At 37.8% G+C, this 17,650-nt stretch overlaps 1 protein-coding gene across 1 annotated transcript; it reads left to right on the forward strand.

Annotated features, from left to right (window-relative positions):
- Window positions 1-16: 16 nt before the first annotated feature.
- FBXO45 (F-box protein 45) lies at window positions 17-14,977 on the forward strand. Its single transcript, XM_027537330.1, has 3 exons — window positions 17-664; window positions 5,924-6,280; window positions 10,769-14,977. Exons 1-3 carry the CDS (start codon window positions 362-364, stop codon window positions 10,952-10,954), a joined length of 846 nt encoding a protein of 281 aa, XP_027393131.1. The 5' UTR covers window positions 17-361; the 3' UTR covers window positions 10,955-14,977.
- Window positions 14,978-17,650: the final 2,673 nt, after the last annotated feature.

Raw genomic sequence — 17,650 nt, forward strand, 5'->3', positions numbered from 1 at the left:
TCCGGGGCCGAGAGGAACCGCGCGAGCTGGGCGTGCGTCCTTGCTTCGTGCCCTCAACCCGTATGGCGGAGCCACGGGCGCGCCGCGGGGAGGCCGTACGAGTCGGGCGGTTCCGGCGACCGCGCTGAGCCGCGGGGGAGGGGCGGGGGACGCCCGTGCAGTCGGTGCGTCTGCCCTCAGTGAGGCGGGGCGCGCGGCGGACGCCCCGGGGCAGGGGCGGGAGTGGTTTGGAGGGGCCGGGCGGTTAGCTGTGAAAGGGGCGGTGAGCGAGCTGCTCCGGTCTCAAGGCGAGGCTTGGCCTCTGGAGCAGAGACGGGGGGAGGCGGCGGCGGCGGCGGCCCTCGGGCCGGCTGGTGAGGCGATGGCGGCGCCGGCCCCGGGGGCTGGGGCAGCTTCGGGCGGCGCTGGCTGTAGCGGCGGCGGCGCGGGCGCCGGCTCGGGCTCTGGGGCCGGGGGCCGGTTGCCCAGCCGGGTGCTGGAGTTGGTGTTCTCCTACCTGGAGCTGTCCGAGCTGCGGAGCTGCGCCCTGGTGTGCAAGCACTGGTACCGCTGCCTGCACGGCGATGAGAACAGCGAGGTGTGGCGGAGCCTGTGCGCCCGCAGCCTGGCAGAGGAGGCTCTGCGCACGGACATCCTCTGCAACCTGCCCAGCTACAAGGCCAAGGTGAGGGAGCCCCGCGCCACGCCGCTGCCCCCTGTCCCGCTTCTCCGCGCAGCTCTCAGTATTTCTCAGCTAAGCTTCTGAGTCAGAAGCGCCTTTCCACCGCTCCAGTCAGTACCTTACCTCGCCTCCCCCGCCATAAAGATCTCTTTGGGTTGAAGTTCTGCTCCTTAACCCACCCCACTTCCGTGATGTACTTTTTAAAGGATCAGATGGTTTTCCATCCTTGGTTTCCATCATGCTACTTTCCACCGTCTATCCCCTTAAAAACAGGCCATTGTTGTAGCTTTCAATACTCTAATCCTATTTTTCTCTCTGTCCTTTATTAGATCATCTCGGCTGCCTTATTGACTTAGTTTCTAAGATTTTTGCTTTCACCTCACGTTTTCCAAGCTCTGATTTATAACTTTTATTTTTGCCCAAGGACCTTGAATTCCCTCCGCTATGTTACAGGCTTAGAAATAAGTGTGGTCCAAGGCATCTGCTAACTTTAAAGATACAGGCTTTGAATAGAACATCGTACCATTGGTGCCACTTAACAGTCATAATATTGCCATGTCCCACTGTTATTGGCTATTGCCTTGCCAACTTTTTCATAGTCCCACCTTGCTGGTGTGTCTCTTATGTTCTGTTTGTCATCCAACATGCTGTTTCCATTTTTGGTGCCTTTTCCCCCCCCGCTGCCAGACTCTTGTGCTTAGTCTTGCTTTCATATACAAATAAAAATGACAAGTAGCAGATCTTAGTAGGACTGAGAGCATTCCTCAAGCAATATAAACAAATGGCTGTAAACTTGAGTTCAGTTTGGATGGATACAGCTATTTAGGATTGCAGTCACCAAGAGTATACATGAGAGAGGATAAAGTCTGATCTAGAATATGGTAAACATAAAAATACATTAACAACTAAAAAAGGGAAAACATGTGAAATAAATGTAAAATGTATTCTTCTGTAATAAAATAGGTTTCAGTTTAATAAGGTTAGGATAAGGATTACTACTTTTAAATATGTCAAATTGTTTATTAAGTGAAATAACATGATAAGTTGCAAGGACAGTTAGTAGATGCTCAATGGATAATAATTGTAATTCATATAGTAGAGGGCAGAAGATTGCAATTTTGTCTTACTGTGCCTAATAAACATTTAGGTTTCATGAATCTTATTTAGTTTTTACTTTTCCATAAAGTTTATTATTTTTACTTATTTTAAATTAAGACATTTTTGTAGTTGGCCTGTAATAGACATGTTCACATGATTCAAGATTCATGTAATAATATGTAATAAATAATGTATTCATGTGAGTCAGTGTTCAAAAGAAGCAAAGTGATCTAAAAGCAAAATGTCTTCCTTTAGTCCTTATACCCCCACCATCCAGGTTGGAGGCAGCCTATTTTACCTGTTTTTCTGTATCCTTGCAAAGGGTTATAAATTTTAATACTTTGTATGCCTTTGTACTACTTGCACTGTAGGTATTATAGACTTGTGCATTCAGATGTTGCCGGAGTTTTCTTGAATATCTTGAAGATAAAAGATTAATTCAAAAGGATATACGTAGCCTAGTATGAAAGTCCTCAGTCTAGGAGAAGAGGGAAAAAAAATGTATAGAAATAACTAGTGGTTATTAGTTAGAAACTAGAAGTTTAGTGAAGGAAATTCACAAGTTGAGTGAACAGCTTTAGAAGGGTTGAGATTGAGATTGTATTTAAGCTGAATTTTAAAGATGGGGAGGATATGAACATTTTACTAAGAGGAAATACTCTGAACAAAAAGCAAGACAGTGGAAAGCAGAGGATTTGAATAGTATATATTTTTATTAAAAAAAAGTGAATGTTAGGTACTATGTTCAGTTTTTCAGATGCAATGCTGAATAAAAACAAATACAAATGCTATGGATGCTTTCCCATATAGCGCTAATCCAGTGAGGGGAAGTGGGTATTTATCAAATAGTCACACAGTTGTAAAATTGCATTTGTGAGGAGTCCTATGAAGGTTAGATCCATGGTGCTCTGAATGTCAACAGTGGAGAATTTGACCTAAGTAGCGAGGTCAGGAAAGGCTTTCTCTGAGAAAATAATGCTGAGACCCAGAAAAAAAAAGGATAAATAGGCCAAAGAGAGAGAGAAGAGCCTTCTAGGAGGGAATCTGGTGAGTATGAGTGACAGAAAGTAATCAATGTGGCTGGACCACAGAGAGCAAAATTGAGGCAAATTTGATAAAGATGGAAGAGGTGGACTGGAGCCAAACAAAAGGAAGCCATTTTAAATTGTAAGTGAAGGAGAGTTAGGAGTATGGGGCTTGGTGATATGATAGTTTTCCATTTTTAAGAGGTTATTATGACTTAAGAATGGACAACCAATTGGAGGGGAACCTTAGAAATATGTATAGTAGTAAGTATGTAGAACAAGAGATGGTGAGAAATTTAGGAAATAAAAGCTACAGGACTTGGCAGTAGATTTGAAATCAGGGTGAGGAAGAGGGAGGTGCTCAGGATGACTTCTAGGTATCTGGCTTACGTAATATAGGGATTACCTGGGCTAGATTTTGGAGGAATAACAATGAGTTCAGTTTTGGTAGCACAGAATTTACAGTGTTAAGACATCAAGAGTTTTTAGATAGGCATCTGTTACAGTTTGTAGCTTAGAGGGAAGGCTAAAGATATAAAATAGTTTAGTTAGATTGAATTGTAGTGGGAGATATGATGTAAAGGTAAGCTGAAACTAGAGATATCATGGAGGTCCTTGACATAAGGCTTCAGTCTGTAGTTTAGGCTTTGTTTTACAGCTGGAAACCACAGAAATTTGAACAAAGAAATGACAAAGTAAGACCTGTGCTTTAGAAAAACTAGTAGTCCATAAGATGAATTCAAGAAGGCAGGGGTTGGTTGCTGTACCAGAGGTATTCAAGATCAGAATAAGTGTATGGAGCAGAGAAGAGGATAACTGGGAGAGAAATTGCAAGAAAACAAGTCCACATAGATGGACAACTGACTGGGTGAGGTGGGATGAAGAACAAGGAAGAGTCAAATACGATTTCCAGGAGCGAGGTTAACTGAGAAAAGGATAAGAACAGGCTTGGGCCAGTGTAAAACTGGAAAACATTTGGAGTTGTCAGTCTAATTAGGATTTGACTTATTTTTAGAAGTTTGTATTTTACATATTACCAAGTAACATTAGTTATTCCAGTCATACTTGACATCTAATTGTAATTGCTATAATGCAAAATCCATATTGTGTATGAGACTGTATAACAAGAGCTATAGACTTTTTATTTGTGTATTTTCCATTTTATAAGATTTTTCACATTATCTCTAAAAGGACACTTAATCCCAATACCGTTATTACATCTGTAGTATATAAATAAATAACCCCTTAATATGGGAAGTGCGGCATTCAAATTCCAGTTTTCTCATAAAATTGTCAAATGTTGTGTCTTTAATTTTCAGTTTATGTAAGCAAGATCTATGTAAGGTTCTCGTGACAGTTGATATGTCACTTAAGGCTAATTTAGTCTGCAGATACACCTTCCATCTCTCCCACCTCTCACCCCTGCAGTTTATTTCTTGAAGAAACCCAGGTGTTTACCTTGTAGAGAGTAATCCTCAGTCTGGATTTTGCTGATTTCATTCCTGTGGTTTTGCTTAACATGTTCTCTGTCCTCTGTATTTCCTGTAAAAGTTTGATAAATTTAGGTTAGATTAGATATGTTTGGCTAGAATCAAATGGTTGGGATGTATATAGCACTTTCAGGTTGTTATAGTAAGACTAGGTACAGAAAAAAATTAGGTATACTTCAGGTTTACATCCCCCTTATGAAAACATGGGACGCCTGAACCAAAGAGGGTTTTTGTTTTTGTTTTAATCTGCGACCTGATGGCGTACAACAGTTAAACAGTGAAGTGCTCACTGACGGCAGAGGGGATGGCACACTGGATGAGGGCACTGGGTGCCTGACTTACCTGTGAGACGCTTATGCTAACTACACGTTGACTTTTATGCCTGTGTCCTAATTCCTGAGTTTAACTAGGTAAAGGTCTTAAGGTCTTTCCTATGATGAAATTCTGATTCTGGAATTGATTTCTCAGGTTAACTAAAGCAATAGGTCCTAGCCTTCAACTGCTTCTGCACAGTTTGAGTAAAGAAGGGATTTCTGAAAAACATACAGACCAAAAAGCTCTAAGTTATTAAAACATGAGAGTGAGTGAGTGAAGTTGCTCAGTCGTGTCTAACTCTTTGCAACCCCATGGACTATAGCCTACCAGGCTCCTCCATCCATGGGATTCTCCAGGCAAGAGTACTGGAGTGGGCTGCCATTTCCTTCTCCAGAGGATCTTCCCGACCCAGGGATCGAACCCGGGTCTCCCGCATTGTAGGCAGATGCTTTACCGTCTGAGGCACCAGGGAAGTCCAAAACATGAGAAATGATATAGTAATAACAATTTTCTTACTGTCTTTATTTTGGAAGCTTCAAAGACTAGTAATTACCGAAAGTCAACTAACCTGTTAATGGTAGCTGCTGTTAATGACTATCTCTTTATAAATTTTAGTGGTTGAATTTAGATGCTATCTAGGGGATTATTTGATTTGGTAAAATGAGAGTGGTGATGTCTTAGTGCATGAGTAATACCTAGCAAGGAGGCAGAGGATCTAAGATAGTTTGTGGTTATTAAAATTTCTCATAGCTAATGTGACTGAGTTCCCTGTTTTACTTAAAATACTGTTCTTTTTGATGACAGCATTGCCTACATGAAAACTGTACATATTTGAACTTTTTAATGTAAAAATATGAACTATAAGCCAGAGTAGAGGAAACAACCTCCCTGTACCCATCACCAAGCTTTACCAATGATTAACTCGTGGGCAGTCTAGTTTCATGTTTACCCTGTCCAATCTCCCACTCCACTCTTGGGTATTTCAAAGCAATTCCCAAATATCATTATGTCATCGCAAAACATCTCAGTATTCCCTCTAAAATATAAGGATTTCTGTGTATATCTTTTGATGTCTTAAGAAGTATATTTGGAGAAATTATACAGCGATTTAGAATTTTGATCAATAATGAAACAGTTGGCAGTTTTATCTTTAATGTTGTGTAATTTATTATGTTAGTGTCTCATCCCCAAAATGAGCCATTTTTGAGACGTAGTTATTGTATTACTTAAAATATATAATTTTATTGTTTAAAAACATGTACCCTAAAGTTTGGGTACTTTTTAATGTTTAAGAAAAATAAAATTCTCTTTCTCTGGTCTTTTCATCTTTTCAGATACGTGCTTTCCAGCATGCTTTCAGCACTAATGACTGCTCCAGGAATGTCTACATTAAGAAGAACGGCTTTACTTTACATCGAAACCCCATCGCTCAGAGCACTGATGGTGCAAGGACCAAGATCGGTTTCAGTGAGGGCCGCCATGCATGGGAAGTGTGGTGGGAGGGCCCTCTGGGCACTGTGGCAGTGATTGGAATTGCTACAAAACGAGCCCCCATGCAGTGCCAAGGCTATGTGGCATTGCTGGGCAGTGACGACCAGAGCTGGGGCTGGAATCTAGTGGACAATAACCTACTACATAATGGAGAAGTCAATGGCAGTTTTCCGCAATGCAACAATGCACCAAAATATCAGGTGAGAAACCGAGAATTTTCTGAAAAGTGAGCCTTTGTTAAATCATGCCTTAATTTGTTTTAAATTTACAAAGTTTTATATAGCAGCATTATTTGTCTTTTTGGTAATTTTTAAATAGTGTAACTGGCCTTTTTTGGCTACTCTGATTATCTTTTAGTATCTTAATAATTTTTTCCTTATACATATTCACCCTGAGCAATCTGTCTTTACTTTAAATCAGGTTGGCAAACTTTTTCTGTACAGGGTCAGATAGTAAATATTTAGACTTTGTGGTCCATACTGTCTCTCATAACTGTTCAACTCTGTTGTTTATTATTCTAGTAAAACCTTATTTATACACTGCAAGCCAGATTTGGCCCAGGAGCCATAGTTTGCCAGCTTGTACTCTGGACTGTAATCTTTCTTACAACACGGCACATCTAAATTACTTTTTCTAGATACCTCACCCCCACAATTGCACCTTTGTGCATGTATGTACATACTTCTTCTCTGCTACTTACTGACGTGTGGATTGTATTCAAAGCCTGTGGGGGTGTCAATGATTTCTATAAAGATAGGCAAGTTCAGGCAAACTACTGCATTTTTAATTTTTGTTTTTTGGCCCACCACATGGCATGTAGGATCTTAGTTCCCCGACCAGGGATCAAACCTCTGCTCCCTGCAGCGGAAGCACAGAACCTTAACTACTGGACCAAACTACTGCATTTTAAAATTCTTTTCATCTTAACCTTCACCCATATTCATTTTATTCTAGGATCAAAATTATAGTTCCTATTTGTAAAAGCTATATGATCACCATAGATTCAGCAGAATCTAGAAAATAATAATCTGATAAGTTGGAAATTTTAAAGAATTATAGATGGCACATTTTAGAGGGACATGTGGTTTGAAAGCTCTAGCCTTAGTATTGACCTCAAGTCAAGCATAATAAAGTAGAAGAACTAAAAATATATCCCATTTCCAGAGGTATAAAAGTATGGAAGATTTTCTTTCATAGAATCCTTTCCTTACTGTTCTTTCAGGCTCTACAGATACACTAAGGAGAGGGATGTCTGGACTTAATAATCATTGAAGATAAAGTTCTGTCACTAGCCGTGATTTTGAAGTGAAAATCCTTTATTCTTTGTTTTTCAAAGAACATACTCTATATGATTTCAGTCCTTTTAAATTTATTGAGACATGTTTTATTCCCAGCATATGGTTTATCCTGATGAATGTCCATGTGTACTTGAATATATACTGTTGCTGGATGGAATAATCTATTAAAGACAATTAGGTCAAATTGGTTAACAATATTTATGTCTTCTGCTTTCTGTATTTTTCTTCTACCTGTTTTGTCGTTTACTAAGGACTATTAAAATCTCCAACTATAATTGTTGATTTATCTATACTTTCAGTTTTGTGAGTTTTTGCTTTATGTGTTTTGAAATTGTTATTAGGTGCATATTTATAATTGTTAATCTTTTTTTAGAAAAAGTTTATTTCTATGCTGGGTCTTCATTGCTGCACAGACTTTTCTCTAGTTTCAGTGAGCAGGAGCTTCTCTCTAGTTGAGGTGTGTGGGCTCCTCATTGCCGTGGCTTCTCTTGTGCAGCACGGGCTCTAGGGTGCGTAGACTTCAGTAGTTGGGGCACGTGGGCTAGGCAGTTGCAGCCCCTGGGCTCCAGAGTACAGGCTCAATAGTTGTGGTACACAGACCTCGTTGCTCGGCAGCATGTGGGATCTTCCAGGATCAGAGATTGATTGAACCCATGTCTCCCGTACTGGCAGGCAGATTCTTTACACTGAGCCACCAAAGAAACCCGAAATGACCTTCTTTGACTCTAGTAATATTCCTTGTCTTTATGTCTATTTTGTCTTATGTCAGTACAGCCAGTCCAAGTTTCTTAGGTTTACTATTGCAGAGTACCTCCTTCCCCTCATCCTTTTACATTTATTCTGTCTTTATATTTAAAATGAGTCCCCCAGACTGCTTATAATTATGTATCTAACCCAATCTTTTGATTTAAGTAGTTAGTCCATTTATATTTAATGTAATTGTTGGACTGCTTGATATTCTCCTTGTCTCTGTGCCTCTGGAGCTATGTCCCTTTTTCTCTCTGTTTTTTGGATTTATTAATTTCTGTTGTTCTGACTTTAAATTCATAGTTGTTTTTTTTTTTCCTTCTTGTCATTTAAACTCTATGGTCATTTCAACGCTATTGAGTCAGGCTGGTGAATTTTGGTTATTGTGCCCCTGAGCTCTAAAATTTTCATTTGGTTCATTTTTATGCTTTCCATTTCTCTACTGAGATGTCTGTTCATTTGTTAATACTGTGTTTTTCTTTAGTTCTTATTTTTAATATATGTATATATTTTATAATAACTACTTGGAAGTCTTTTCCAAATTCAACATCTAGGGCCCACTTGGACTCTTTCTACTGACTCCTTTTTTCTCCATGGGTATAAGTTGTACTGTCCTGCTTCTTTTCATATCCATTCATTTTTTAATTGAAAACTGGACCTGGTAAACAATACAATAACTCTGAAATGTTTTGTTCCTTTAGAAACTGCTTTGTTCTGAAAACTGTAGGTTTTCTTCTTCTAGTAGGCAGTTAACTTGCCTGGACTGAAACTGTATATAGCAGTTAATGTCTTTGTTGAGTTTTTTTGGCTTCTGCTGCTGCTAAGTCACTTCAGTCGTGTCCGACTCTGTGCGACCCCATAGACGGCAGCCCACCAGGCTCCTCTGTCCCTGGGATTCTCCAGGCAAGAACACTGGAGTGGGTTGCCATTTTTTGGCTTCTAGCTGCTGCTTTTTCTGCCTGGTTCCCTGGGGGTTTTCCCTGTGTTTGTGTAATGCAGTCCTCACACAAGGATTTGGGCAGTTTATTTTGGGGCTCACCCTCTTTGTGGTTTTATTGCTTCTGGAGTTCTAAGTTTCTAATTGCGCTGCTATCTCTAAATTTTGTCCTCTGCACCTAACACTTGGCCTTTCTACTCCTTGTGCTGTGTGCTTGCTATATGCTCAAAGGTAAAGCAAACTTGAAAATTTCATCGGGAGTGGTTCTGTTTTCTTATTTCATCTTCTGTAAAATAGGGATAACTCCTAGGAGTGATGTGAGAATTAAATGAGATAATATAAAATGACTCAACAAATACTCATCAGAATATTAGCTTTTTGTTTCTAATTTTTGTTGTTGTTTGTGCTTTGTTCGTAAAGTAGTGATGTTGGTAGTTTGGAAGTTCTTAGGTCCGTAAAATGGGATAAATTTATGAGTTGGGCAGAGAGAGAGAAAAAGATATTGGTAGTTGTTTGTGATAGGAAATACAATGAAGGAAGGTAATGATAGCAGTTGAGGGATATCATAACTGGAAAGTGTTCAATTATGATTTTTGATTGAAAAATGTTAGGACTTTCTGCCTCCAAGTATATAGATACAACAACCTCTAATATATGCAAATTATAAGGATAAAACATGCTACTTCTTTGCTTACTTTTCCATTTGTGAAAAGAACTGGATAATTGTGCTTCTATTTAGTTTAACAACCAGTGCTGCTCTTTTTTTTTTTTTAACAAACAGGTCTTTCAGAGTAGTGGACCGCAAAGTGATTGTTTAATAAGTGTATTTTGTGTCTTTAGAACCTATAGCCAGATTTGATGATTCATATTTATATAATTTCCATATTGTATGTAGAACTGCTTTGTATAATTTAATGGCTAAATGTTTTATTATAGTATTTTTTTTATTTTGGTGAAATATACACAACAGTCTTTATTATTAACTTTTTGTAAGTGTATAATTCAATGGCATTAAATACATTCACAGTGTTGTGCAGCCATCCCCACTGTGTATACCCAACATATATCCAAAACTTTTTCATCATCCCCAGCATAAACTCTGTGCCCACTGAACAATAACTCTACATTTCTTCCTCCCCCAGCCTCTGGTAACCTCTATTCAATTTTCTGTCTATGTGAATTTGAATATTCCAGGTGCTTGGTATAAGTGGAATAGTATAATACTTGTATTTTTGTGTCTAGCTTATTTCTCTTAGCATAATGTTTTCAAAGTCCACTCATGTTGTAGCATATACTAAAATTTCTTTTTAAGGTTGGATAACATTCCATTGTATGCATTTACTGTAGTAATTTGAGAAAATTTAGAGTGCCTTTTTTGGTAAAATGTGCCAAGTTATAGGTTTTAGTGGTAACCTTCTTTAAAAAGCCCTTAAAAAAATCTTGGGACTGTTCAGAAAGAATATTAAAATTTTAAGTATTAAATATTGATCCCACACAAGTCTTAAGTTTAAAAAAAGACCATCAAAACATTTGTGATGAAATTGATGTGTGTTCTTTTTCTTGATGTTTCTCCCTGACCAAATAACTTTGTTGGTTTTTCTAGATAACTTTTGAGATGTATATTCTTAATAATATTTTCAACTTGATTTCCTCTAGATATGCCTTTGATGGGTTTCTTCTAACCTTCTTTTGATGTCTGTTTGCAGATAGGAGAAAGAATTCGAGTCATCTTGGACATGGAAGATAAGACTCTAGCTTTTGAACGTGGATATGAATTCCTGGGGGTTGCCTTTAGAGGACTTCCAAAGGTCTGCTTATATCCAGCAGTTTCTGCTGTATATGGCAACACAGAAGTGACTTTGGTTTACCTTGGAAAACCTTTGGATGGATGACAGTGGCTTTCTTGGGATGAAAGACAGAGTGGAGGAGATATCTGCTTGTGGGAAGTAGAATCATGAAGTGACAGTGTCATACATGCATGCCCACGAAACATCCTGAAAAACACATGATATTGTTAACTGGAGAAGCAACTCTACAGCAGAGATGATCTTAGTGTTTCCTCTTTCTACTGGGCCAGAAAAATCCTCAGGGTTGCAGTTGGTTGAGTGGGCAGTTGACATATGCATGTTTCAACAGATTTTGTCTCTAAGTTAACAATGTGTTATTTCCAACTTTTAAGGTGAGATCATAGAGATGGTGTCAAAGGGATAAGATAAGGAACTAGCAAGAGTTTTTAAGTAGTGTGTTTGTGAAGAAAGATTGATCCTGTTTTACAACTGCCTGTTTTTTCTCCAGACCCTTTTTTCCAACCAGCTTGACTATTGGAAAAGTATGAAACTGGTTGGGTTTTATTTAATATTTTTAATATATTGAGAAGCATGGTCTGCCTGGACTGCACTTCTCTAACAGTGAGATATAAAATTGTGCAGCTATTTTAAAAGTTGTATATACAGTATGTGTGTTAAAAAAAAAAAAAAAAACTGTTAAAAAAAAACAGGGCAAAGGAGTTGCTTTGTTCTAGTTCAGTTTCTTAAAAACCACTACATGGTACAAAATTAGAAAAACATTAGGGACAGTTTGGTAACTACAAAGAAGAGGATTTTAAGAGAAGATGTGTTGTATTGGCTCGTTTTGTATTATATTTGGCTTACAGTTTCCATGACTGTTACAGTCTGATTTATTTTTTTAACCATCAAAATTATTGTAAAGGTCCCTCGTCTCCAGGCTAAGATTGAGGAAAGGCAAATCTATTTCTAATCATACATATATCAGTAATAATAATAATGTGCATCTTATAGTATCTGGTTTTATTTTTTTGACCTTCTGAGAAAGTGTCTTGTAAAAGAATAAAGAACGTTGCCATTTGTTCTTATAGGCCTCAAATATTAAAATTGTTAGTCACAGACCTTAAGAAAATAATTGATCAATGATCCTTTATTTTGTAACTTTATAATGCTGTAGATATTATAATCTTTTTAAGTTCATATTGTTTACATCAGGCAACAGTCTAAGCCTCAAACTTGTCATTGGGGTTGTCAAGAAAATGTTTACTCACCCACCTGAAACAGTGCCAGCCTGAACCCAGCTTAAGAATGTTCTTAATCTCATTATAGATAATTGCCCCCATGGGACTTGAAATAAAAGACCTTATGCTGGAAACTTTAGGTTGGCAACATTTTGAAGGTTTCATTGTAGTAGAAGAGTTTAACATTAATTCCTATTCAGAATTTTTGACTAATCTGATTTCACTAATACTTTTTCAAATTAATAATTCAACATACATGAACTGAAATTTTCTTTTGTTAGAAAAGAAACAAATATCTTTCTGTATGAAAGTATAAATTGTATGGTTTCAGATACATCTTTGTGATAAGAATTGACTAAGGCAAGTGGAATCTTTGTACTTTTTAGGTTTTGCTATATGCATATTTTGTTTTGCATCTAATAAAGTTAGGGACAGCAAGCAGTTGGCTGGGGTTCTTGGGTTGCTCCTTGAGAGTTAATATTATTAGTACTCCCACGAAGCAAGGGATTTCAGTCATGAGCAAAGATTTCATTTTTGCCACCTAAAAAGTGTACACAAGTATTTATTGTATATTTGGTATGTTGCTTAAAGGTGAAATCTGTAAAAGGTCCTTTTTGATACCCACATCAAGGAAGAAACTTCCTAGAAACCATATTTAATACTACAGAGTGAAATTATATGTTAAATGTATTAGAGAATATAGCTGCTACAGAAATGCATTTTTTTCTTGGTGTGGAACAACTCAGTTTGGCAAAGTTTAAAATTTAACTAAAGAAGAGACCTAATTCAGGATAAATATTGAACTAATTAGAAAACTAGATTGGGATATGATCAATTCCAAGAGCTTTTGCTCAGAGCTTTTTTTATATCTTATGTTTTGTCTTATTAGTGAACATTCATTTGTAACAAAGTTTTGAAGGTGCTGAGTGAAAAACAGAAACACGTGGTTATTGCATATTGAACCTAGAATCAAATAATTGCCTAAATATTTAACAAAAAGCCATTCTTCTCTCAGAGATTTAAATTCTTTAATATCTGATTTGCAAATTTTATAAAATGGAGGTTCTTATTTAGCATGAGCGTCAGGGGAGTAAGGAGCTTTCCTTTATAACCGGGTAAATTGTTACTGGATACCAATAGTAGTTGTATAGAATACTAAGACAAACTGTTACAGTGTTTGAGGAAATGGAGTCTCTTTTTCACTGCTACTGAGAGAGCACTTAAGTAGAAGACAGTTATGTCTGAATATTAAATATAAATAATCTAAACCAGTGGTTCTCAACCTTAGCTATACTTTGGAGTCATATGCATTTTGGAAAATATTGATATTTGGGTGCCATACCCCTAAGATTCTCTTGTTGGTCTGGGGTATGACATGACCATAAGGATTTTAAAAAACTTCCTAGATGATTTCAGTATGTTGTCAAGGCTGAGAACCACTGATCAAAATACAACTTAAGTTTTCTCATCTGCAAAAAAAATCCTTGCTCCCTCCCTTCACTACCTCACAAGGATATTGAGGGTAAAGAAGAAAATAATGGGAAAGTGCTTGTGCTGTGGATAAAAAGTGCTATTGAAAGGCAAAGTTGTATTTGTTGTATTTCAACTGAAACTGTGATCAGGAAGAAATGTGTAATTGGATCTGCTCTGTTGACTTGGGAAACTAGGAGCACTCTCTTTGGTTCTTAACTTTAGTGAAGCATGCGATGGGTAAGAAAACATTACTCTTATTCATACTATGGTCTTCTGTCATACTTGAGATAGACTGGTTTAATTATCTGGTTTCACACAGGAAAGAAGAAATATTAAGGTTTAAAGTCTGTAATGGTCAATGGTTCACAATTCATTAAAACTTTTCATACAAAGAGTTCTGTGGTTAATATATATCATTTCTTAGTTGCCATTATTTTTTCATTATCTGACTTTTGAATGTTAAACCACTGATTTCATCTCCTTCATTCTTATTCCTGTAATTTTGGATATACATTTGACAAGGCATGTAAAGCAAGTAGGTATTGCTCAGTTGAATACTTAAAAATCGTGGTTCTATGATTAGGCATCTTCTGCCTTTTAGATATGATTTGATCAGAGAGAGTTTTGAAAATAATAGGGCCCTAACCCACATAGTAGGTATTATAATTAACTTTTTATTTATGTCCTCAAACTGCTGTTTATATAGACTGTAATATTTATATTTTTGATCGCTTTAAAAAATGAACAGTTTGATAGAAACTTGAGTTTTAAAGATCAGTATTGAGATTACTTTCTAGAAATCAAGATCACCACAGTCAGAACCACTATAAAGCCTTCTGAGAAGGAACAGCCCATACCCAACCCAAATGTTATTCTAATAAAGCATTCCTCAGTTTCTCTAGCTGAATGTAATCTCTTCTTCCTTAAAGTTTCCTAGTCTTTGTATTTATCTATACTTAACTCATGCTGTATTACTTTATAACTTGTATAAATTTATTTATATTTATTATTTGTTCATGTCTTATCTTCCTTAAACACATTAAGAAGGAATCTCTGATGTATTCATCTGTATACCCATGTCATCAAACCCAGTAGGCAGGGAATTGCATATTGCATATATGCTATAGGAAGAAAACACCTTCTCTGAATTTATAGGCTATAATAACAAAAGATAGATGAGAAAAATTTTTGTATCCTGTCCAAATTTTTGTATCCTGTCCAAATCTGAGGCTTGTAAGGAAAAAATAGTGACTGTGAATGCATTTTAGCCATTCCCCTTTATTCTTGAATATCGCTAAACTCTGCTATTTAGTTCTTGGTGTAGATTTCTTATTTGTTAAAATTAGAATTCTGTATATTAATTTTTTGAAATTCTTTTTTGCTTTAGTTTCTTAATAAAAGTTTAAACAAACATTAACTATTTGTGATTGCTTACATTTAAAACAAGGAATTTTTTTATACTTTGGTCAGAAAGAAAAGCAGGATACCTTCATAGCCAAATGTGTTGATGGAATTTACCTATAAATTCCATGGCTTTTAACAATGGAATCCGATTCACTAGGATCCTGTTTTGTTGTCACCTCCACCCCCAGCTAACAGTTGTTTGATAATGCAGTTGTTTGCCAAGAGTTATAAGAAGTACAAGAAGCAGGAATGGCTGAACAAATGGCTCCTGTGATCCAAAAGCTTATAAAAATCAGTTGATCATGTTGCTAAAAGTTGCCTGATGTATTATTAATAATATGTTACAATTAAAGAGTTTTAATTTTCTAAAGGAAAATTAAGTAGGTGCAGAATTTCTGTATTTATCTTTTTGTTTAGTGGGAAGAGATACCAGGAACAACTTAACCAGTCTGTTGTCTTAATTTCTTTTATGAATCTTCCCCCCAAGCCATTTGCTTTTTATTTAATATATTCATTAAAAAATTGTTGAGAGCAACATGTTCTCTGCTTTTCAGAATATGGTTTGTTAAAAGAACTAGCCCCTCAAGATTTAAGATTGTCATTATTCAGCTTGTGTGTATAGGATTTTACTATGAATGAGTGACTCAAGAAGCAAGAATCATTTAGGGAGTTTTTCTTAGGTCACTGTTGACAGTCCTTAATTTCTGTTTCTTTTAAAAGAAGAAAACATAAGAGAAAGATAGGGAAGTCAAGTCCTGTCTGTTCTGTGGTAGACACCTAGTAAGCTGTATTGTCTTTCTGCTCCTTTTCTTTATAAATGAAATGGAGGATAAAATTGAGTAATAGGAATAGTAGTGAGGTCCTATCTCCCTTGAGAAAGGCTCCTGAAATAATTTTATTAAAATGCTAATATCCAATTAGATTAATTAGAAACGAAATAGAAGTAAGCCAGATATCTTTAATGTAGCTAATGTTATTCATGTTTTCCAACCAATGTTCAAAAGGTCTGTTACTCATCTGCGCCCTTTGTTGGTTACCTTTACTTTTGAAAGAAAGGATACTTAGGGTTGGAATGAGGGAGGTCAGTCACTCCTCTCCCCCTTTGGCAGTCCAGAGAATGATATATATAGTTCACAACCAAATTGTCCAGAGCTCTACCAACCCCACTAGACTTCACAACAGAGTGGACAGAGTGGACAGAGTGAGGGGAGTGTATACCTAGTGTATATTGAAAGGACAACCAACTATGCTTTTAAGTAGTGACTCTACCTGTGGCATTGGAGAAGACTCTTGAGAGTCCCTTGAACTGCGAGGAGATCCAACCAGTCCATCCTAAAGGAGATCAGTCCTGGGTGTTCATTGGAAGGACTGATGTTGAAGCTGAAACTCCAATACTTTGGCCACCTGATGCAAAGAGCTGACTCATTAGAAAAGACGCTGATGCTGGGAAAGATTGGGGGCAGGAGGAGAAGGGGACTATGGAGGATGAGATGATTGGATGGCATCACCGACTCAATGGACATGAGTTTGGGTAAACGGCAGGAGGTGGTGATGGACAGGGAGGCCTGGCGTGCTGCGGTTCATGGGGTCACAAAGAGTTGGACATGACTGAGCAACTGAACTGAACTGAACTACCAAGTAAAGGCTGGTATGGTTTTTTGGTTTTAACTCATGGCTTATATCTCTGTGTAACAATTGCTGGACTTGAGATTTTACAAGTGCCTCTTTGAAAATGTTTTGAGGAGCTCAGTATGCTTTATCATCTTGGTTTTAAGTCCAGAACGTTGAAATAATAGTTCAGGAGTCACGAGCTCTGAGTCCTGGCAATCCTGCTTGCTGTGACATGATTCTAGAGCAGCTTTCTTTCCTTTAGGGCTGTTTCCTTATGTACTTCAGTGATGAGGTTGACCTAGCTCAATGGTTCTCACTTTGGGATGTTCACTAGAATCACCTGTTGTCGTTTAGTCGCTAAATTGTGTCCGACTCTTTTGCAACCCCATGAACTGTAACCCACCAGGCTCCTCTGTACATGGGATTTCCTAGGCACCTGGGAAGCTTTTAATGTTTTGAACAGCTTTATTGAGATATAATTAATATACAGTAAGCTACATTTATTTCAAGTATGCACTTTGACAGAGGTATATACCCATCACCATCAAGATAATATATACCTGGGAAACTTCTAAATGATAAGATGCCCAAGTAAGTTAGATGGACAGGGGATGCACTCAGGTATCAATATCACTAGATTTTTTTGTTATTGTTGTTCAGTCGTTCAGTCTTGTCTGACTTTGCAACCCCACGGACTGCAGCACACTAGGCTTCCCTGTCCTTCACCATCTCCCGGAGCTTGCTCAAACTCACGTCCATTGAGTCAGTGATGCCATCCAACCATCTCATCCTCTGTTATCCCCCAACCCTTTCTTTTAGTTCCTAGGTAATACGCCCCGGACTAGAAATCACCACTCAGGACTGTTTTTTCTTTAGTTTTGGTTGCGCTGGGTCTTTGTTGTTGCCCGTGGGCCTTCTCTAGCTGCAGTGAGCAGAAGCTCCCCTTCCTGGTGCACGGACCTCTCATTGCAGTGGCTTCTCTGGTTGTGGTGCGCAGGCTTCAGTAGTTGTACCTCACAGGCTCAGTAGTTGTGTCTCATGGGCTCTAGATCACGCAGGTTCAGTAGTTGAGCAC

The sequence above is a fragment of the Bos indicus x Bos taurus genome, chromosome 1, assembly GCF_003369695.1.
Source record: "Bos indicus x Bos taurus breed Angus x Brahman F1 hybrid chromosome 1, Bos_hybrid_MaternalHap_v2.0, whole genome shotgun sequence".
Lineage (NCBI taxonomy): Eukaryota > Metazoa > Chordata > Mammalia > Artiodactyla > Bovidae > Bos > Bos indicus x Bos taurus.